This window comes from Phalacrocorax carbo, chromosome 12 (genome assembly GCF_963921805.1).
Source record: "Phalacrocorax carbo chromosome 12, bPhaCar2.1, whole genome shotgun sequence".
NCBI lineage: Eukaryota > Metazoa > Chordata > Aves > Suliformes > Phalacrocoracidae > Phalacrocorax > Phalacrocorax carbo.
In genome coordinates, this window is record NC_087524.1 from 10,985,157 (window position 1) to 11,008,945 (window position 23,789).

A 23,789-nucleotide genomic window follows, 5' to 3' on the forward strand; every position below is an offset into this window, starting at 1 on the left:
TCTGCTTGATGCTAGTGCTGGGTATGTTCCCACTTGCTGGCTGTTGCTATGGAGCAGCCGACCCCACAGCCTGGCGCGCTGAAGCAGCTGCCACTGTCTGGAAGAATGCCGGTAAATTAATACCTGAGGGCAGCTCATAAAATTGGCTGAAAGGACATTTAATTTACTTCGGTTTGTTTTCCTCTTTTTTTTTTGTTTGTTGTATTTTTGTTGTTGTTTTGGTTGTTTGGGGTTTTTTGTTTTGTTTTGCTTTTTGTTTTTCTTTTCCCTTGAGAAACAGTCCTCTGGATGCCCAACTGGTATGAAAGGTACCCCTGTACATGGTTGGCATCAGGCAGGTTTCCACATCAGAAAGGGAAACGTGTGTGCGACTATGGGAGGGAATTGTAATATAAACTTTATATTCCTCATGTTCTCTCAATCTTTTTATAACTTGTGGTGAAGGCAGAAATAGCGGAGGCTTGCCTGAATGAATAGCAGGAGAGCAGAACTATACCTGAGGAAGGCGAGAGAGACAAATTTTCCCAGATGATCTCTTTTTATAGGCTCAAGTTGTAGTTGTTACACTGCCCTGGCACCCTGCTGGATGTTGCTTCCAAATGGATGAGATCAAAATAACTGTGTTGCTCGGTTCTGGAGGATCCCAGGCTGAAGGTGTGGTGGAGGAAAGACATCCCTTGACAGAGGCACATGTCTGGGGATTCTTACAGACATCTCATGTCATTTCCCTCCTGGTGTCTTGAAGGTAAAGGCAATTCCCTTGTTCTCCTCTTGAGAACAGCAGGGAGGGCAAAGCACCCTGAGGTGTTGAGACATTACTGAGATGACCAACCTGAATACACTTTTAGACAGGAACATGGGGATCTTGCATGTTAACTCAGCTCCAGGTTGCCCTTGGGTAGTTCTTAACTAAGTTTGTCTTAGTAATTAACTTGGCAACATCTGGAGTTTTCAATGTCATATTGTCAAACCTAAGAAAGGTGCTTGAGCAATGCAAACGAAGGCCCCCATTCAGCAAAGCTCTTCGCAAATTCTCCATTGGATGCTTTACTAGAAGTTGAAGCACCTGTTTATATTCTTCTTTGAGACACAGATGTCTGAGGCAAGGGCTCCTGCCTGTGTTACACGGGGGATCATGCCAGTCTTCATGAAGAGCCATTAGGAACTCAGGAGATGGTCTTAAGTATGAAGTTATGTCCTTCATTGAGCAGAGCTATTTGAAAGAAGATGTGCAGTTTCAAACATGATGCAGTGGTTTGGGCACTCCTGACTCTTTGACTGAGCCATCAGAAGGCATCAAATGGGATATACCTCCACAGACAGAAGTGAGCATAAATGAGCTCCTCAGCTCTGAACCCCTTTTAGAAGGGGAATATATTTTCTCAAGTGTGGTGCTGGGCTCAGACCAAAGACAGAGATCTCTGAAGTACCCTTAGATGTTCTCCCAGTTCCCCTAGGTCCATCATCACTAGGGTTTTAGTCAGCTTTTATTACTAGGAAGGATTGCCTTTGAACATTTTTCAGTAAAGCCATACTGCTGGGACAAAAGCTATTCACATGGTTAAAACTGCACCACCATAGTGACCCTGCTGGCTTTATCATCTCTGAGTATATTTGAGGTCATGCAGTTGAAGTATATTTCAGGTCGAGGTATATTCCTCTGTGTATTTGAGGTAGCAGAGGAAGATGAAAAGGGTGACAGCATTTTAGAACAGCCTTGTTTCTCCAAGTGTCAAAATTTGTGCTCTAATGAGTGTTTTTTCCCTTGTCTTCATTTTCTCCATAGCCATAAAACTCGTGGTGTCTACAGGTGCTGCCAGGGAAGGGAGTCATTTCTAAGGCATGCAAGATTTAGATTTCAATTTTTCTTCCAAATTCCCTAGGGAGAAAAGATGCTGACAGAGACATCTGAAAATCTAATTGGAGAAGAGCTTCAGCTGCTGTTCCCCCAGTCTTTTTCATTTGTCTTGGCCTTTCCTGCTTTGTTTTAAAACTCTTTGAACTGGAAATACATTTTCCATTCAGTAAGATCCAGGCTATAACAATTCTTTGAAAATACCATATTTTGAAAAGCTGACATTTAAAATTCTAGCTTAGGAAGGGAGAGAAAAAAGTCAGGAAAACAAAGAGATTGTGTTTTGACTGTTCTAATGTTTTACATGTGCCAGGTAAGAGTTTGGGCAGAATAAGATAAAGCAGGTGAGCCAAAATCAAAACATTTCCCATACAGTCCACACCTGATCTACATCAGCTCCAGCTGTCTGTGTCTCAGGCAGTTCTCCAGAGCCATTTGCAAGTGGCTGTTCTACCAAGGGAAGTTTTGTTTTGAAACAATTTGATGAATATACATACGTCTTGCAAAAATCTCTCCTGTTGCTTTTCCAACTTCTCCTTGTCATTTTGACAAGTCCAATACTACATGACAGGGGTTTTCTGCAGCTTTTAGCTTGATTAAGGCAGACACAAAACTCCCTGCGTTTCTTCTGCAGCCACAGCAAAGCACTTGGATGCAATCAGCACTGAGCTATCTTTGGGCAGCCTCTCTGGCCTTCATTGTAAAAGGTCTTTAATGTCAGTGCTCTTAGGCATCAAGGGAGAAATTTGCTGGCTTGGCTGCTTGTGTTGATATCTCTGCAATCAGCTCCTGTACTGTAAACACTAAGCTAGTCAGCAACCAATTACAATAGCTGAAAAAATGAAAGTACTTTTGATGGATGTTTTTTACCTTGTACTAGGTATATGCAAGATGCACAAGCTTAGATATAACCTGACGTAGTACACTGCAATCTTGATAAAGGCTTTAGACCAGCCAAAGACTTTAGAGTGTGCTGAACTTTAAGCACAAGTACTTCTTTTAGCCTGAAAAGAAGCCCCAGGAATTAAAAACAAGATTCCCAAGGCCCCTTATTATGCCCTTTACGTATACAACATCTGATACTAAAATGACAATCAGAAATTTACTGGGTTTTAAGGGATTTTCTCATTAAACGTCTAGGAGGTTTCCAAGCATAAGCAAAAGATTCCCCTCCCTCTTTCCCCTTCCCACCCCTCCAAGCCAGCTTCACATTTTTTCTGTATCTTGCCAAAAGAATAAATGTCTAGAGCGTACATGAGATCTGGATTCTTCAAAAAAACCTCTGTGAAGCTTCCAGCTTCAGGTGATACCAAGAAACAGTCTATATAGTGTGCAACATTTTTACATTTTTATAAATTTTATGCAGTTCTCAGTATTTTGGTGTATGTGAGACCGACCTCGCAGGTTTCTCTCTCAAACACTCCATCTAAATCTTGCCCAGAAGGCTATAATAATGAATTTTCCTTATTGAGTTCCAGAATTTGTATCTAAATTGAAGTATTAAGACAGTGAAACACAGTTCAAGGATTTTAATTTTCATTCCTGTGTTTCAGATTTAATGTTTAAGTCTTCAATTATGCACTGACTTGTGCGTCTTCGCACAGATGTTGATAATGGATTTAATTATCCTTTGCAAGAGACAGACACTGCTGTTGTTGGATTGTCTTCCTGGATTAATGTTTTGTGCTTTCTTTAGATTAACCCTTTTCCCTCTGGCATTTTCCTGTCACCATCAGCAAACATCCATCAAAGATATTTCCAATGCAACTGAATATCTATGCATAGGATACCTTTAGTCTAGGTCTGTTCAAAAGCATATGCTTAATTTTAAACAAATATTCAAGTCCAACTTGACCAAGTACTGAAAAATATGCTTTTGTGTGTAAATTACTGCTTCCATTAAGTTGCTTTTAACTTTTTTAAATCCAAAATTGAATAGAAATATGTCTTTTGTCAGAGCAAATATCTTGATACTTTTCATATATGCTTCTTTTTCGACACCAAAACAGCTAATTGTATTAATCAAATCATTCATTCTGACTGCCAGTTGTGCCAGCTTGACTCAGCTGTGGGCTTTCTCTGCAGGACAAGGTCTTCTGTGTACCACAGGAATCGATAAGTATAGCCTCTCAGCATTATGCAGAATAATTTGACTTGTGTGACTGGAGGTGCATTAGAAGACTGTAGTGCTGTGTGTCATCATGAAGGTGAGGTCAACTTTCATAGGTTTTCATGGAATTTCAGCAGTGAATTTAAAAATGTATGAAAGGCTCTGATTTCTCCCAACCAGCTTGTCATCATCACTAACAGAGAATGCCCAACTATAATTCAGATGACAGTGGCATGGGGGAGGGGATATACTGATCTTTCATCTGTGTGTTATTAACAGGAATGTGGTGGTTAGTATGATAAACAGCCATGATTCAGCATGTGCTTTAAAAGTTAGGATGAAGGTTTCATATTTTTGTAATCATTACTAACTAACCTGTGATATCAAAAGAGGGAACACAGTAGGATACCATGAAAAAATACAGACTATGCTCTTAAGTACTACTAGCTTTGCATCTTTAATTTGGGTACATCAACAATCAAAACAATTCTAATGCTAAGCTCATCTCCAGAGACTTCAGCTGAGTTGAATGCTGAATTGCACTAAATGACAGTGCTGAGGTGGGAAATGCTAATGGTATTATCCCCCCACAGCAGGGTCCCCAAGCTCATTAAATGTACCTGAGACACAACGTACCTTGTCATTACAGAAAACCATAGCTGTCTTTAGGAAATTCAGGGCTGCATTTGTACATTCACATGGCAAGAGCTGTCTGGCCTTATGAGCATTAAGCACAAAAATAAAAGGTGTGGAGGGCATGAGGGAGAAAGCAAAGCTCTATTCTTCAAATGAGGGAATAAAAAACCTGAAAGGTTAAGTTTCTTACTCAAGGTCATGTAGAAAGAACTCAGAGTGTGGTTCAGGAATGAGTGCAGATTGCCCGAATTCTAGCCCGTGGCCTAAACTGTAGGAACAAATGAGTTTTCCACACACATTAGTCTAATCCAAACATCATATAGCAGCAGCAAGTAGTCAAAAGCAAGCCAAAATCTACACCCAGTGGAGTGACTTTGTCAAGTGAGAACTGAGGCAGACCGGGAGTGTCATAGACTTTTGGCTGTCATTTTATCAAGATAAAAAATAAATTAGAGGAGGCAGTTTCTCTGTGAATTATCTGTAATGAAACAGCCAAAGCCCTGAACCTTTCTGCCCTGAATGTCTTTACCATCCATTTCCTCAGCAAAGATGTACGAGCAATCAGATGAAACAAGTTTGAAAGCCATTGTGTTGAATAGCGTTGTTCTGAAGGCTGCAGCTTTCAGTGTCTCTGCTGAAGCAGTACAGCAAGCACAAGTGTCTGATGTTCGTACAAATAGCTCATAACACAAATAACATTTGGGTTTGTGACAGACAAGAGACCTACATGACCATGTGATGAGGAAGGCATGCAGAAACAACACCCACTTAATAAAATTCCACTGTTTTCTACAACAGAGCAACAAAATATGTCAGGGGTGCTGGACTGAAGAACTTCAGTAGGAAAATGACTTTGAAATTTTTGGGTTTGGGTTTCTTTTGTTGCTGTGCAAAAATCAAGTAAGGATTCGGGTTGTTTAGGTTGAGAAACAACTCTGTTGCTGAACGCTGCAGTGAGAGGTACCATCCATGGGTCTGTGCCAGGCCAGGGCAAAGGATTAACCTTGAAACTGGTAGCATTTTGAGGCAATAGGAAAATTTGTTATTAAGCATAACTGGTTTTCTCCTGTGCTGCCATTTACTGACAGAGATGCTGTTGCTTTTCTGCTTAGCTCAATGGAAATTTAAGAGCAAAATTGCCAGCATAAGTATGGTGCTCTACTTACTACAAACTGCCATAATGCTTCATACAATGGGGCATATGTTAATTATAAAAGGAAATACTGATGCTTCCTGGCTGTTGTCACCCAGTAAGAATATCATGATGATTTTACCCCTACTAATAGGAGAACTAACCTGGACAGACCTTTCCAATAATAGGACCAAAGATATTAAGTCCAAGGTGACTTTGCAAACAATTTTTAAGAAGTCATACAGAAATCTTAAAAGGTATCAGGAAAATTAGACCACTTTGGAAATCATTCTTGCATTCAGATCATTTTAATATAGGCTGTTGGTTATTTTTGCTTTTTTTAAAATGATATTTATATGCTGCCAGATATAAATGCTTCACAGGAAATTTTCATGTGAGTCAGAGTAAGGGAAACTGGGCCAGAATCCCAGCTCTCAGAAATCAGTAATGCTCTATGCACTGCTGGTTTTGGTGCCTGCTCCCTCTCCACTTGCACAGACTTCAGTGATCATTTTCCTTCTGTGTCTTCTTCAATAGCAGAACACTTCTCAATACTTCGTCCTTGTTTTTCTCTTCAGATCTCTTTTGCTGACATTGCGTCACCGTCAGAACAACACAGTCCTGGCCCTCAGCATCACCACAGTGGCAAGCAGGCTCTACAAGAAACCCCTGTGCTGTGGTTCCTGCCCCTGAATCCCGGACCTGAGTAAAAACTGTTTTTTACTGCCACCACTTTCCCCTCCCCTCAGCCTTAGCAGACCCCTCCACCACAGAGATTCCGTGGCTTTTCAGGGCCTCAGTGAGCCTGCCTCTGCAGTTCATTCTTCTTTTCAGACCCAGGTTGGTCCACAGATGGCACAGAAAACCCTTGAAACATATAGGAGTACAAAACTCAAAATAACTCTCATACCTTGGCTCACCAGCTTCTTATCTTTTTCCTATATTCCACTTGCAGGTCAAGTGGGATATAGGCATGAAAAGAGTTGGGAGGCTGCAGTGTATGGAACTGCTGTGTATGTAGGCTTCAAACAAACTGCCTCAGAGGGATACAGGAGATGTTAAGATGCAAAGGGACTACAACATAAGCAAAGGCTGCTGGTTTATTCCAGTGAATAAGTGAAGCACTTAAAAATATTGACCACTACTCCAAGGGGCAATGGTTGAATAGGACACACTTTCTCCGTATGCCATTGGGAAAAACTGCACCTGCATACACAGACGTATCCAGCCTTTTTTAACTTGCCTGATGCCTTCTCTTCAGCAAAATTGGAGCGGCAAAGATTTGGTGGATGCTGAACATGCTGGATTGTACTATGCTGTCTACATGTGCAGAGCAGAACTGAACAGAAAAAGGCACGTTCTTGTTCTGTGATACCTCTGCCTTGTTTGCAAGGGAAAGAAAGTTCCCTCTGAGAAGTGGAGTTTGACTAAACAATCTCCAGAGATCCATTCCAACCTAATTTTTCTGTGATTCTGTGAAATGAATGTCTGTTCTATGAAAGGGTGGTTGTTCTTTTGCTGGTTTTACTTTTCTAGTGAGTGGTATGATTTTTGTTACTGAAACAGTTAATTCAGTTACTGGTTTAGCGTATATACAGTTATGCTGCTATAACCAGAGTTTATTCTCCTATAGCTTGCATAGAGGTGGGCAGATTTTCTTCTTTCTTGAATATTTGTTTTGCTGCAACATCAGCACAAAGTCATTGTCAGATTGGGTCAAATTCACCCAAAAGTTTTGTTGGTCACTCTGTAGAACTCTTTATATTGGCAAATCTAGGACCAGGAGATCAAGATTCATCCAGCAGGGAGAGTAATCAGAAAGGCTGTAGGTTTATCAATACTGTTTCAGCCCTCAGAGCAATTCCTAACCTCTTCCTTATCAGCTATACTGAAGGAAGGCCCCTCTTTAGATCTCCTCAGAAGCTGATTCACTCATCAAAACATACTTTACATTCTCCCTGATACACAGCATGAGAAAGACTCCATCTCCTAATGGAGGAAGGTGTTGCTTTCAGACCCTGGTGAACACTGAAGCAGGGTTATCAGAAAAGATCAGTCAACAGACAAGACAGAATGATCCAAAGGATATCCCTGTGCAGGGCGTTCTTAGAGGGTATGTGAATTCAAATGCTCAGAGAAGGAAGAGCAGGACATTTGTCCTGAGTTTCTCACACTGTGGGTGATTGTCTTTCCCTCTGACTAATGCCATAATTGTTTGATAGTTTTGTGACTGACTTCTCAGATTACCCATCTCCTTTCAATCTGTTTTAAAGCTTTGCTGGGAAGAGAAAGGCTAGGCAATGAACACTTTTTTGGGGGATAGGTAACAACACCATTCTTGATCCTTTTTTTAAAATTTTATTATTTTTTAAAGCCAGAAGACTTTGAATCTTGTTTGGGACTTTTTATTCCTCACCTTTACACACAGAAATCAATAATTTATGCAGATTAAATTATATTTTAATATCGTTATGACAGCATCTACAGTAGCAATGTTATGTGACTGTCACTACTGAAAAAAAGTGGCGACGTGGAGAAAATGTACATTCAATTCAAACAACTGCTTCAGGTTAGATATGATTTGTTATATGTTATTGCCTTTACAAATCAGGACACGTGTTTGCTGGGGAAAACATCAGTAATAGAGATGTAAAAACCCCAACACAGCCCCTACAAAACTCAGCTCCAGAGGTCATCCTCATTTCTCTTTCCTCACTACAGATGACATTTACTATGGAGAGAATCAGAAGTCATTTCCACAAATACTCTAAGCTGTAAAGGGATGTGCATTGTGCTCTAGTGTAAAAGCATAGCTCTTTTAGGATTTACTGGGCAGCTACACAGGAAAAAGGGTAGAAGTTTAAAGAAATTGAAATTAATTAGGGAAAATTGAAAATAGTTACTTTGTGAGTGTTATTATTTGGGAGCCTACAATTAAACATAGATAAAGAAGTGCTGAGGAATAAAAACAGGTGAAAAGATTTCAAACATTTTTTCCTAAGTATTCAGAAATGGAGGGAGCAGAACAGTGAAATACTAAGTTAAGTAACAGATGTAACAAAAACACAGGGTCCGATCAGTCTGAATCAACTTCACATTTGCAATCAATTTCAGACTTAATGCTGCTGATGACATTTTGAGATTTCATCCACAAATGCTTAAACAATGGGGACAGATCTGCACTTGTACTTTTAGCCATATTTGGTTGAAATTCAGTGGCAAGTAAAAATGGAAAATCAGTTTCAAACATAGCAAGAAGTCAAAAGCACAGGTAAGGTTGAGGATTAGGAGTCAAACCTGCCCTCTCCAGGTTCCACTGTGAAATTCCCAAACCAAACCAGTTCCCAGTTTTTACCAACTTCTCCCAGCCATTACCATCTGCAACACAATACGCTTTCAGTCTTATCATCTCCATAAATCATCCATTACCTTTTCGAGCACAATCCATGCCAGCTACACTGTAGAGCTGACTGACTTTATCCCACACTCTGTTGGTTTACCTCTTCACCACTTCACAAACTTTGTCTGGCATGAATCAGGCTCAAACACACCCATGGGGCCTGGGATGCAACATAAAAATAGAGCCTACCTCTTCCAGCTGCACCAGGAAAGTGACATTGTGTCCTTGCTCGGCTGTCAGTTTGCCATCAGATGTGATTATGCGAAGGCCCTGGGGGGCTTTGCCGGGACATTGCTGTGGTTTTGCTGTGTACCGTTCTCTCACTCCATCCGTGCAGTTATTAGAAACAACTTTCCGGTATCTGCAGAGGAAAAGAGAAATCTGTGCAAGATGCTGACATGGAGCATAACAGGGTTAACTGGGAACAGGGAGGCATTTTTTGAGGTTTCTTTAGACTAAGGAGATTAGAAGAATAGATTCCAAAATATAGCATTTGTCTCAGCCAAGCATTCCTCTTGTTCCTAACACACAAGTAGTGAATACTGTTGTTAATGGCATATAATATTTTCCTTCATAGCACACCTATATACCATATATTAATAAATTGCCTAAAACATAAAATTATATGATGCTCTATGTTACACATTAAATAACATAGTTATATAAAGTTATAAAAAATTATATACACATACAGTATTGAATTGTATTCAATTATTGTACTCTTAGGCGTAGTTTAACAGCTTTTCTCACATGCTCTCCGCTTAGCAGTTGTGAGGCAACTCTCTAAAGATGCAACCCTCGAGAGCTAAAAAAGTAAGAGTGTTGAAGAAAAAAGCAAATTCTGCCTATCTTTGAGTGTACAAAATGCCAAAACACAGCTTGGGTTCCTTTGTTTGCTTTAATCAGTTGCATTAGAAATGCAATTTGATGTCAGTATCTTAAATTACATCTTCCATTGACTTCCAAGAGGGCCAAAAAATAATCAGCATTCAGCCTAGCTGCCCATCTATTACTTCAGTTCACATATACATCAGTTTCATCTCTTACCTCTGATTTGTTTTTCCACTGTTTCTCTCTCACCTGATCCCACATGATTTTAAGAGGAGCCTTTTCAGAGACTTTAATGAGATGGCCTTTGCCTTACAGTTTTCCCTCCTAGTTTCTTTAAGGCATCATTTTTCAGGGAAAGGTCTGTACCATACATGATGGAGATCTGGAGTGCCAAACTGTACACACCCTAACGAACTCAGTGAAGAAGGGGTCCCAAGGGCTTCAGCCAGCTTTGAGACACCTACAGTAAATGCAATCTGTAGTTGTCATTGGGTTAAAGTCCATATGGGCACTCTACCTAAATAAAGTCTGGTGTGTCACTTACCCAGTGCTGTTGAGATAACTCTGTCCAAGGCTACAATCTTTCGACAAGGAAGATGGGTTATACCAAAATGCTGGTAAACACTGCCCATTGCTGTGACGTTCATATCCATAATCACTGTTTTAGCATTAAAAGAAAGTGTCACATTAAAAAATAAAAATAAAAATAAAAGAAGACATACAGGTATTAGCTCATGGTCTCTGCTATTGATACAAGTTTTGATTTTCCTTAATCTGTTTACTAGGATTTCTTATTCTTTATTGATGTAACAACAGATTCTTCATCCAACTTTAGGGTTTTTTTGGGGGGGGGTAGAGTTTCCTGACACACAGCTCAGTATAAACAAGCAGAACCAGACCAGGTAGTTCATGAGCTATTGCATTATCTGTCTCCCTTCACAGTCTAACCATGCTTCTCAAGTTCAACTCTAGACTCAAACATAATGAAAGCTAGAGATCTAAGTTCAATCACTGCTGTCTCAGTCATATCTTAGAAAACTGAAGTGCTAAATAGTTAATTGTATTTGGAAGATATATCACACGAGATGAGGAGGAAAATTTACAGTCCTGAGAGAGTTCTGAAGGCATTCACAGCATATTTGGTAATGGAAAAGAAAGCTGCAATCTTCAGTTTTATTTTTGTTTGGAAGAGGAAATGCCACCAAAAATCGTGTCTTAGAAACAATGAGTCGAACTGTAATCTTTTGTCCCAATTTGGGTTTAGCTGTGACTAAATTTGCTTTGGTTCCAATAAAAGTGAACAGTTCAAATCGGTTTTTGATTCCAGGTAAACAAGACTCTATAAAAATTGTTACTGTGGAACAAATAAACAAACAAACCAACCTCTTTAATCAGTATTCCATTCATATGTGTTTTAGACTGATTGGTTGGAAAATCATTCTTGTTCCTTTTACTAAGCTTTCTCCACAGCCCATAATGGACAAGTAAATGGGACGCCATTTCTAAGAACTGCTATAGAGAGTCCACCAACTCCATTCCAATGTTCCAACTGCAACATGATCCTTGATCTTAAAATGGCCCTTCTTCACAAAGCACTTTTTTTGCTTATTATTTTTAATATCTTGATATCAAGTAGCCTGATATTCTAAGAAAAGAGGATTGGGGCAGCATTAGATTATGTGATTAAAGGCTCATCTCTGTACTCAAAAAGAAGCAGAGAGAAAAAGCAGGAGGCAGATGAACCCCTTATTGGGGTCCACTGGTCAGATCCAGTGGATCCCCTGCCCCAGCTCCTCCCAGGGCTGATGCCCATGACCGGCGTGAGACTTACCGGACTGTCAGCGGGAGAGGGTCTCCCCAGATCACTCTGCAGATCACTGAGCGCAGTTACTGCACACAGGGGTACGGGGCTCATTATGCCATGCCAGGGAAGAGCATCTGGCATCTCCGTTTCTACTTTCCTGGGTGAGGGACTATCTGTTCTGTGTGCGGGTGGTGTTCCAGGTCTCAGCAACTGGACTCAGACCATCAGACCACAGATCACAGGAGTCCATGTGCCCACGTGGCCAGCAGCTGGCATGACTGGAATGTGTGCATACTGCGCAGGTGAGCACCAAGCCAGGCAAGCCAGTGATTAGGATAAAAGACTTGGGAGCTAGGTGCTGATGTGGTCATAAGTCTGGGCTGGCTACTAGGTCGGTGAACTGATTATGGGAGAGATCGAGAGGTCGGGAGAAATGGCTGCTGGTGTAAAGCCATATAGGTCTGGACCTGCTCATGACACCTGTTATGTGCGTATGTCTATGCATGAGGCAACTAGGGATGTAGAGTTGCAGCACCTGGGGAGACAAGGCATCTAGGGGCCAGATACCACACAGACCCAGGTGTCTAAGACCAGATACTGGTGGGATCAATATTTTATGTATCTTTACAGTGCACATATTTTCCACAAATTGGGTTTCACCTTGATCAACCAGAGGGGAACAGGATGAGGCAACTGGTGTTTGTGTGAGTGCTATGTTTTCTCCTTGTGCTAATCTGTGTTGCCAGCCACGCACATATGCATTTGTGTGCTGTGCATACATGCAAATAGAATCATAGAATTATTAAGGTTGGAAAAGACCTCTAGGATCATCAAGTCCAACCATCATATGTCTGCCTCTCAGGAAGAAACGCTCAACCTTGCTAGTGCCTGGGTCAGGGGACACAGAGCTGCAGGAGCCTCACCTCTGCCAGGTGGTATTTGTAGAACATAATTAACAAGAAGAAGAATATTTAACATTATAAACACTTTTCTCAAATGCTTTTTTCTTTCTGAACCAAAACATGATGGCTTGAAACAAAATCTAATGAGTCATTATTAAACAATTTTAAGAAGTCTGGTACTGATCTAAGATATGAGACAAAGAAAAAAAAGGAGAGAATATGTTGCAGTTTATTTCTGTTAAATTTCTTATACTTGTTATCAAAAACAGGACATTGAGAAGAATTTTGTCACTGCTTTTTACTCCTGCCTGCAAATTTTCCTTCTAAATCAAGAAAAATTATTTTGAGGTAATCTAAAAAAAAGAAATTAGAAAGATGGCATTAAGCAAAAGAAAATTAAAGCTGCATATCACTTGGGAAAACTCCTAAACATCTATTAGACCGCATGACTGTTCCAAAGGAACATTTTGGCAGCTGTGGTGCCTGGGATATCTACAATAAGTAATTGAGAACATACTCCAGGAAACAGCAATGAAGCAGCTGACCTAAACGGTCTTTTCCTCAGTTTTTTGATTGATTTTTCATCAATCTATTTACTCAGAAGCTAGTGACTGAACGTTGCCTAATGGCTTTGGAGGCATCAGCCAGCCTATTCTCCCACTGCCATGTGCTTCTCTAATCATCCTTGTTGGAATAAGAACACTATAGCTGCAGAATACACTTTATAATGAAGAATAACACCATTCTGATTTGCTTAGAGAAAACAAATATTTACATACAAGTGGGACTCCTGTATTTCTGTAATTCGTTTGTCAACACTCTGCAGCACTGTATTCCTAAGTTATCATGTGTCACTCTAATTAAAAAGCTGTAACACTGTACATACACAATGTTCTGTAATCATTTAGGTGAAAACAAAACAAAATAATACAGCAAAATCTGCCTCAGAGGGGATCACTACCCCTTTTTTGCAAATCATCTGGTTCATTAAGGCCCTGCAGAAATATCATCCCACTAAATGACATGAATTGCTGTACCGTATCTCTCTACAGATGCACCAGCCACCCGTTCACCTCCACAGTCTTGGAATCTAATGAATTCCTTGGCTACAGGCTGGTGCACGCAGAACACTGATGCTGACAACAAATTGCTGCCTACAATTTGGCACAACAGGCTTTGAAGCAATCAACAAGCATTAGCATCAATTGGATTGCCATAGCACAAGCCAGGATAGCAAAACCTGGAGACAGGGAAGGCATCAGCTTTAGATTGCAATCAGCTAGCCGAGTCATTGCCTGGTAACTGGGAATTTGAATTTGCATCTATTGATGATATTTTGTGCCTGCCTGAAAAGAACTCAGGTGAAATAGATAATGTACTGATCAAAAAAGAGTGGAGCATTTACCAGCAGGGATTGTTTTATCAGTATGAAACAGCCTATCTTTTGACTTTCACTGATGATGGTTTTACCCTGGCCACTTTTACTGGTTTAAACTGGAAACCTATTTGTCTTAGTCAAGTAGAATTGCAAGTCTTTCACTGTAATTAAAGACACATAGGAATTCATTCCAGAAGTTCTGCATCTCTGCTCAAAGCTCATGATAAATTGCCTTATCTAGCATTATTTGTAGCACAGACAATAATCAAAGGAAAAGAAATCCCTTAAGGAAGTTTGTAGTTTGAATACTGGAGTGACAATCAAACTGTCATGGAAGACCCATAAATCCATGTGAAAGTATTAAAATCCTACTGTTTTAAGACATAAAAGTAACCAGTTAAGTCAGATGAGTGATTGCCATGCTCATACCTTCTAAAAATAAGGAGATGACTTAACATGTAACCACAGGAGTTCCTTAACACTAACAGCTTCACCTTACGGTCAGCTATGCCAAAACCTGAAAATGCTACTTGTGGTTTTCTATGCTGTGCTTTGCAAACTTTTCAGACATTAAATGGGGTGGAATCAAGGTATCTGTGATTATAGTCACCTTTGTTCTGTGGTTTCCAAAATCCTGTGTGGAAAAAATTACCTTGGCCACAGCCACAGAAAAGTGTTACCACCTTTTTATTCACTTAATACCATTGTCTAATATTGAACAGTGTTCAATACTACGTGCAAGTGCAGATTTGTGTTAAAGGGGAACCGTGCTTGCTTCCTGGTTCTCTGAGATTTACCTCTGAGATTTATCTCAGAGAAGGATGGATCCAGCTGCAGTTTGAATTACAGATCTATGAAGGCATATGGTTATAATTGCATCACAGGGAACCTAAAACCCCCAGAAACTTTCCAGAAAAGCTGTGTCTGGTAGATGTCTAGGCTCCTAAAGATGCAGAGATGCACCTCAGACTTTGCATAGTGAATCTGCATTTTCCACAAGCATTTAAAATTGAATGTTAAAAATTAATTAATACTTACTATTTGTTAGCTAACCAAGCTTATCTCAGTGAAAAAGCAAAGTTAGTTAGCCTAACGGTGCAAATGCATATGTATTTCAGAACTGGCACCTGCATGAATGTCCGCAATGATGAGCGGTAACACATGAAGCCAACAGAATCTAATCATGTTCAGTATCTGCCTTCTGCCTCCCCACGGTTTGTCAAGACAGTTTCCAGTTTCTCATGACACAGAACTCTGACATTTTAGCGTAAGTACTAAACCGAGGAGGCAGGTTTGTAATTTAAGTGTCAGATGATCAAAAAAAGAAAAAAAAAAGAACTAGCCAGATCCTTGCTGATATGATCAATGAACTAAATAGGCCTGTTCTCAGCTGCACTATCCTTTGCTCCTTTGCACATATCTGGCTATCCAAAGTCACTAGCAGCAGTGTCAACAGGCTCATACTTCCCACAAAGGTGTGAGAGATGGGAATACGGATAGGAGAAGCCCTCAGCGTTATCGACAGTGGGCTCAGAGGGAGGCTGACAGTGAGACACCTAACCCAAAGTTTCTGTTAAAGGACCTGGGAGACAGGTACCTGAAGGATGAACAACACCAAAGATTTCCATCTGTGTCTAGGAGGTGTTTCTACTGAAGAGATATTGCCGTAATAATGCTCAAACGGCAGGAAGGAACACAATGGAAGGAAACTGGATAAATTAATGCTTTAATAACACACAAGTAACGGCGTCATCCATTTACCCAAATCAATTAAATGAAGAAGGACAATCTCGTTTCTAGGCCGTTGCTAGACAGATTTGCCGAGGGTTCCTGCACATTTCCACTCCCCCCTATTCCTGAAGCACTGTTGCCCTCTGGCTGCGAGCCTCAGCCCCTGCACAGGGAACAAATACCTGCCGCTTCAGCCCTATCCCCAGCTCGTTTTGGTTCTAGCTCATGGTAAGAGATGTCTCCTGTCAGAAGAGTTCAGGTTTCCAAGGCTAGAGAAACTACAGTCATTTCTAATGTCACTCAAGTTTTGTTGCTGTGTAAAACAATAAACAAACGTGCCCTTTTCTCTGAGAGAGAACTACCATGGACTGAATACAGATTTGAAATGAACCTGGAGTTCTATATTACCAGGAGGAAAAAACATTATAAAATCTTTATGTCTTTTACAACTGGCATTTTTCCCCCTGAACTGATAAAAAGGCACTCGCAGGATTAACAGAAATAACACTTTTTTTTTTTTCACTTTACCCGATCACACAGATATATATTTTTTATTTCAAGCTCTGACAAGCTTAGATAATAATATTTTCTCCATACAAATTTAGTGTCTAAACAACAAAGAAAGTCCTACTCTGACCGGGGGAGGAATTTTTGTCTTCAATTCTGTGTACAAGTCTGGGTCCTGTAACCACTGATGCTAATATAAAAAGCCACCCAGTTTATTTCAAGATTGCAAAATCAAGTGCTGTCAGCTAAGGGGCTTCTCCCTGCCTGGGGGATACATCTTCCTTTCAATCTCCTCCAATTAAGAGCCCTGCCCAGCAAAAAGAGAAATAGAGAATTCAAAAGCACTGCTGAAATATCATGCGTGAGGATGACGAAAGTGCTTCTTCCTTTTGCAGGAAGGACCCCACACAGGACATCTTTCCACAGCAAAAATGCGTTCACTGATTTTCCTCCAAATGCCTCTTTGGACCCAATTCTGCAGGGTGCATTGGCAGAGAAGCCTAGTGCAGAGTTCAACAAGGCAGGCACTGAATGCTCTAGTGCAGCAGCAGCTTTGCCTTGCTCAGAACAATAAAAGAGAAATTCAGTAGAGCCAACGGCACTGCTTTTTTTCTTGCCATCTCTTTTCTTCTTCCTTGATAAACCTCTGTCTTCTGTCCATGTGGCTTCTCCATGCTTCTCTGGAAGATCTGTGTAAAACTGTGCTCCTGACTGTATTAAGTAGATAAATATCATGTGATTAATATTGCTGGTAAATATTTCTGAACTGGATGCTTAAAGCAATGTTTCAGTCTTTTTTTCCTCCGAGGCACTGGAAAAGGAAGCTGAAATGGGTAAAGTAAAAATCCAGATCTGAGGAGTGTAGGAATAACAACAGCTCAGAGACAATTAGAGAGGATCATGACAGTCTGCTCTAAACCAAAACTGGTTCCATCAGAGGGAGGAAGGCTCTCCTAGGTCAGGAACGCTTCCTATCAGGCAGCTCAGCACAGAGACCTGCATTATTATTAAGGGTATTTTTCTCAGGTTACTTTTAAAAAGATGATTTTGCAAAGTCCTAATTCTGCCTCTTCCAACATATTTGAGAGGTCTTGCTGGTGCACATGAACATGTCATACATCCCCAACCATCCAAGCTTTCTCTTAGAGATTCTCTCACAGCCCAGCAGACTTTTTGGAGAAAGTTTCCTCAAAGTGAATACAAAAGAAATAAAAGCATGTTTCCCCCAGCAAATGTCACTGTGGTACTTGTGTTCTGTACCTAGCAGCAGAGTTTTGTAGTAGCAAACCACACAATAAATTTTAATGAAATAAAAACATACATTCTCAGAGAGAGACAAGTTACGGAAGGAAAGCATATTTTATCAGAAGTGTTTCATGAGTGTGTGTTCTTTAGGAGTGTAAGGAGTTTAACCACTAACAGATTGACCATGAGTCAATCCCATCAGTTGTTTTCTTAAGCCTGGACATGTGCTTGGCACAGCTTTGCACCGCACACTCTACAGCAAGGTCAAAATCTTCAGGGAACTTACTTCCTATTCTTTTTTTTTTTTTTTTTTTTTTCTGGTTGGCTGCTATCTTTTTTACATTACAAGAGATATATTAAATGGCAGAAATCTAGGACTTTTGGACACCTCCATGATGAACTACACACAGAACTGAGGTATCTTGTCCCTAACAAAGAACTCACTGGAAGATGGGGAAACCATCAGGAAACCATATTCAGAGAATCACTGCCCAAGCATGCTCATAGTTTTTATTATGTGGTGCAAGAAGATTTACTTTTTTTGACACATGGAAAAGCCTCCTGTGATTCTGTGATTTTATATAGAAAAATCAATATAACTACAGTTATGGGAGGGCGGGAGGGAAATGCTGTAAATTTCCACAGTCCTGGAGTGAACTCATAGAGCAAGAAACAAAATATTTATGAAATGAAAACCAACATGTTACACCGTCTGGGTTCAATTAATAACATGGTATAGGTATAGTTGGGTGAGGCACAAAGGGGGCTTATCAGCACTGCCAAAGAGCCACCATTTCTCTCTTCTGGGACACTCAGGACTGTCTCAGACTTGGAGAAAACAGGTGATAGAGAGATTTCAATAGTGTGGTTCCCTGCCTTTTTTGTGCAAATTGCTGTGGGTCAGCAGGAATCTTGAAATGAAACTAGAAGCTGAATATTTTAACATGCCATTCATAGCTCACCAATGGAGTCCGTTTCCCATAGCGCACAGCAGAGGAGAAAAGGCTTCAGAAGGAGATTAACCCAAATCATAAAGGCAGTGTCTGTTAGATACTATCGAACATGATGATCCTGATATAACAAATGACCCAGGAATTCCCTAGGTAGTGCATTTCCAGAAGCTGAAGGCCTACTTTGCATATGCATGTATTTATTTTTACACAGATATACATATGTGTGTGTGTATGTATGAGGAATTTCTTTTATTTTTTACGCACACTATATATGTCTTACATACTGCCTTTCACAGCCACCCCTGGTCCTTCCTGAGGTTAGATGTACTAAATGGACCTTTTATCTTCATGCTGCACAGAGCTCAGATGTCACCTGGAAAATGGTCTGTTCAGCATCAATTTTGTGGAGCCTTAGCAGGATACAGGTATCTATTCCACCTTTCTTTCTTTTGACATAGCTGCACTATCAGGGAGCAACTTATGTGTTTATTATCTACTCTCTGCAAACCTACAGCCTCTCTAGTGAACTCTGCATTGGTGTGGTAGAGAGCACACAGTTCTTGTGCCCATTGCTCACCAGTCAAAGTCTGCTTCTGTGCACACGCATGGCTCCGAGGTCATAGCCCCAGCATATTTTCCTTGCATGCATTTCTTCTCTGACTTGCGCTTCCTGTAGACCCTTTTTGCTCCCATGATGCATGCTTCTCCCTGGAAACAAAACCAAAAATATCTTTCTCTGACATCCACCAGGCTATTTGTATCACCCGTTTTTTCCAAGCCTGTGCAGTGGAAGCTGTGATTCAAGAAAAGAGGATGGGAAGTCAAATGCCATGTCAGTACACTGACGCTAATTAAAGCTACTGAAGCTTTAACTGAAACTAAAACAGCTTTTCCAATACACACTAAGAAATGATCTGAGGTTACTTATGTATCTGATTCAGTTCTGAATTTATTCCAAAGCCAATGAGCAATAGATTCAGGCCTAGTTCTCTTTTATAGATTAGGCTTCACAGCAACAGAAAACACAATCTGATCCCTCTGCAATCTGAGACACAGAGCAGGTCTATTTCTTTAGTCTGATCTTTTTGGCAATAATTGTGTTCAGTAGCAACTAGTAATATGTGTATATGTAAATACTTTCCACAGACTACGAGTTCAGGTTTTACAGGGTTTGACTTGTTATATGGATGATAACATTTCCTTGTCTTTTCACTCCTATCTTCAGCACCCTGCTAAATATTTCTATCTAGGGAACAAGGCTCAGCTTTTTAATCTCAATAGAAAGCAAATCAAAAGGCAAGAGTCCACAGCAGCCTTCCTAAAAATAGTTCTGCAAGCTCCAAAGCCAACATCCTCAAAGATATACTGCAAAATCCTTGGCATTCTTGCTTATGCAAGCACAAGAAAGAACAAAATACAGTGGGGTCTCACTTGTTACCTTTTATGCTGCTAAAATCACTGTAGGAAAGAGAAACTTTTCATGGCTTTGATTTGCCCATGAAACAGAAGGGCCTGAATGGCAACTGCTGTAAAATGCTGTGCCTCCTTGAATTTCGGGGAAGCTGTACTGATTTTCAACATCTAAGGATCTAAGTCATAGCCAGTATTTTTAGTGTGGAGTTGTGCCTTGTGTGAGCAGCTAGTCTGAGTCAAGCTACTTTCATTTCATATTCATTATTAAACACTTGCCCAGCAAGATATATACAGAAATACAACCTTTGATGATATATATGGGTGTTTTTGCTTTAGACTTCAGTGGAGCCTGTGGTGTTTATATAACCACAGAATTTGGGCCGTATTTTATTCGAACCCGATACAACACAGGCTGTTGTGTCAAACTTGGCAGACCTGGGAAGGTGCTCCAAGGCAGGCGCAGGCGCTGTGCAGAGCACGTTACCTTGCTGGGCACTTAGGCAATGGTTTGGGAGCGGCTGCATTCAGCACACTAGGGACAGGGTATGGGGGCCCAATGGACTGAGGAATAAAGTGTCTGACTCCCACGGCAGAAGTACCACTGCTGAGAGAGACAGAACAAGGATGAAACCAAGTGAGTAAGAAATTAGGCTAAGAGGGCAGGAATTTGGAGAAACAAGTGTGAGAGTAACTAGAAGTGTCTTAAGACACTTGGTCAGAGGACACAGAAGATGAAGACAAAGGAGGTAAGGATAGGGAAATTACATGGGAGATGTAAGACTGAAGGAGTTCAGGCCTCTTTCAGCAGCAATGCTTCTGCTGTTATTGCATTCCTCAGCTCTGCATAAGTCTGAGCTAATTGCCTGCATGAAGAATGAAACCTAAAATGCAGCTGTTCATCCTTTGGGGCTCACAGAGTACAATCTGAGGCCTACACAGACCCATCCAATAAGGGACAGTCTGACATGCCAATCCAACAGGAAAGGACGTTGGATCATGCTGTTTTTAACTGTGGGATCATTAGCTACCTCAAGTCAGATCCCAGCCTCCTCGCTTCTCACCTGGTTGTGGAGTTGCCAAGGCCTGTAGTCCTCTTCTGCACACCTCCGATCAAAAATGGACTTGTAGTCTACTTTTACCAGCTGCCACTCCGAGCGGTGGCTGAAATGTCCAAACACTCTACAGAATACAGCAGAAAGAGCATAGAGTAAAAGGTAGCACCAGATGGTGTCTGGTAGTTACAGAGGTACAGTCACCCACAAATTTCCAACAGAGATTAATTGCTTTAGGAGTGCCAGTCCTACTGATTTTCACTTGGCCGACATAGTGGAGGTCAGACTTAGGCTCCTAAATACCTACAGTCCTCTTAAAAAATTCATGTAGCTTTTATTCTGTGGATCAAGTTCCTTCCACTCATGCCAGTCCCCAGAATGACTACACAGAGAAGGCTTGACATGGGGCTGAAGACAGTTAAACTTACATGAGTTTGAGATCTCAGTTATAAGCTTTGGGAATCCCTTCCACACAAATTGAAATCAGAACCTGAAGGGATCATTCTCCATACATCTCCATAACCTCAGGTTAGTTTCTAAGCTACATACTCTGTTTATTACAGGTCAGTCCAATTTTTACAGTTAGAAACGGAATCTTCCTCCTGTTCTTGCAAATCTGATCTCAGGTAAAATGGCACAATTTCTGGCAGGGTGAATCCAGATTTATGCACCATGCAGAGCTCAGCATATCACATTGAAACTAAGTAATTTTTCATGAGTCAGCCTCCAGGCAACATTTTGTCATTCATTTTCACAAAAGGATGTCTTCATTTTCCTGTGTCTGAGTTAAAAAAAAGAAAGTAGCAGCAAAACAGAGCTATAAAAATACCCCACCATTTTTCTTTCAAATATTCATCTGTCAAGAGTAACTCCGCTTTATAACACACTCAATCTGAGGAGTCAGGTTTCATGCTGATAAGTTAAGTGATAGTGTTTTTGCAGCTTGCAGGGAACCATGTTGTCATTCCCTCAGTCATACCACAAAATAAACATTGATGATATAATCCTGATATATACCATTGGTGGTATACTCCTGGCTTCAGATATTACTTTATTTGGTCCCCAACCAGAAATGCTATTATGTTACGAACAACCCTCATAAGCTATTTTCAGTGTAGCTCCCAAAAACAGCGTGATGGCGTGCTCACTTACGTCATGATGAGAGTTTCCTCTCCGGGTTCCCCTAATACTCCATCTACGAAGAGTGGGAGGGATGTGAAGCTGTACTTGCTCCAAGATCTCCCTTCATCAAAACTTAACCTAGTGGAGAAATAAGAATTGGTATGTTCTTTCCCTACTCTCCTCCTACTTTACTTGAAGAGACTCTCTAGTCCACTACAGCTGCTATAGAGAAATAGGAAGCAGCTTCTGTTCTTGGATACTGCAGTTTTAGTCCTTTAAATAACTACTTTTTTTGGGAAGCATCACAAATCAAAGCATTGATCAAACTTGTTTGGCATCATACTGCTAACCCACGGCCAATACTTAAGTGGTGGAAACAAATACAGTTATGTTAGAGATTGATGCTTTAAGGGCAGAATGTACCCTAGGGCTAGGAATTTTTAAAAAATAAACAAGTGGTTTTGAGCATCTTACTTTTGGGTTCCCAGCATAAGACATTTTAGAAGGTTAGATTTCTGGAGCACAAGAGCTTTGCCTCTTCTGACCAGCAGTCTTCCCTATGGTGGGTCTAAGTGAAAACTTGGAACCACTCATCACTTCCCAAGACTTGGGCCTCTGTGTTTCAGATATCGATATGACACTGACTGCAGTGGAAGTAAATCATGCAAAACATCACAAAACTATATTCTACCTGCTGCATAAACTTAAGAGTGCTAATTAGCAGGGACACTTTTGCTTTATTTGCTATATAACTCTGAACCTTTTAAACAAAATTCTGGTTCATAAGTGCTGTCTGCCACACAGAAGACAAGTTCATCAATAATTTTGAAAATTAAGACTACTTTGGCAACTTAATAAGGACAAAGCCATAATCCAGATTCATATTATATAAATAAACAAACCCAAGAAGCCAAATTGTGGTAAGCTTAGGAAAGTAATGGAATTACATTGATGATATCTCAGATCTGGCCAAACTGAAGCTATGAAAGCTGGAATTGCCAGGATTTCTTCGCTTTATCTGAGTTAAAGTTTGCCAGTATCTTAACTGATATTTTCTAGATTGTAGATACAGAAAACTCTGGATGCAGCCTAACTGCCTGCTTTCTGGCATCTGAAAAGAGGGACAGCAGACATTTAGAATAAACAGGGTCATCACCAGAGATGTCTGATGGGCAGAGATGTGTGTTTCATGGCAACCAGTACTCCACCTTGATCCAGGTACAGAACACTGTGCTCTTCCTCAAAGATCTGGGGAAAAAAAAAAAATCATATATTTAAATCTGTTTTCCTTAATATCAAGAAAATGTCATAGTTCATTAAGTACAACCATGACAGAGGATAGGTATGTGCTGAGGAAGTTACTGTGTGGAGGAAGGCTTTCTGTACAGAGACAGTTCTTGGGTTTTGGTGGGTTTTTTGGGGGTGTTGTTTTTTTAAACTTTTCCCAGGTCCTCGGAAAATGAATTCTGCCTCTGCTTGACAGGAAGTCAAAAACATTAATTTTTGCAAGGATCAACAATTTCCCTCCTTTTGATGACAGATTTTTGTTTAAAGAAGAACTTTATGTGTTTACATGTATCTGCCCTATCTCCCATAAGTGATGTAGACAGAAAAATGAGGTCTAGTCAAACAATTAAAAACAATTAGAATCTTAGAATATAAAATATTTTTAAAATATTTGATCTTCCTGTGGTTTTTTTGTATTGCCTTTCTGCAAA

The 23,789-nt window shown here is 40.4% G+C and overlaps 1 protein-coding gene across 4 annotated transcripts in view; it reads right to left on the reverse strand.

Annotated features, from left to right (window-relative positions):
- Nucleotides 1-23,789, reverse strand: part of SORCS1 (sortilin related VPS10 domain containing receptor 1) — a 306,065-nt gene that overhangs the window by 31,942 nt on the left and 250,334 nt on the right. For all 4 annotated transcript variants that reach the window (XM_064464114.1, XM_064464113.1, XM_064464112.1 and 1 more), the window contains exons 13-18: nt 23,228-23,319; nt 22,102-22,209; nt 20,959-21,076; nt 19,062-19,192; nt 10,509-10,622; nt 9,323-9,494 (exon numbers count right to left, since the gene is read on the reverse strand). In XM_064464114.1, coding sequence (XP_064320184.1) covers nt 9,323-9,494; nt 10,509-10,622; nt 19,062-19,192; nt 20,959-21,076; nt 22,102-22,209; nt 23,228-23,319 — 735 coding nt within the window. The remainder of the gene's footprint in view (nt 1-9,322; nt 9,495-10,508; nt 10,623-19,061; nt 19,193-20,958; nt 21,077-22,101; nt 22,210-23,227; nt 23,320-23,789) is intronic.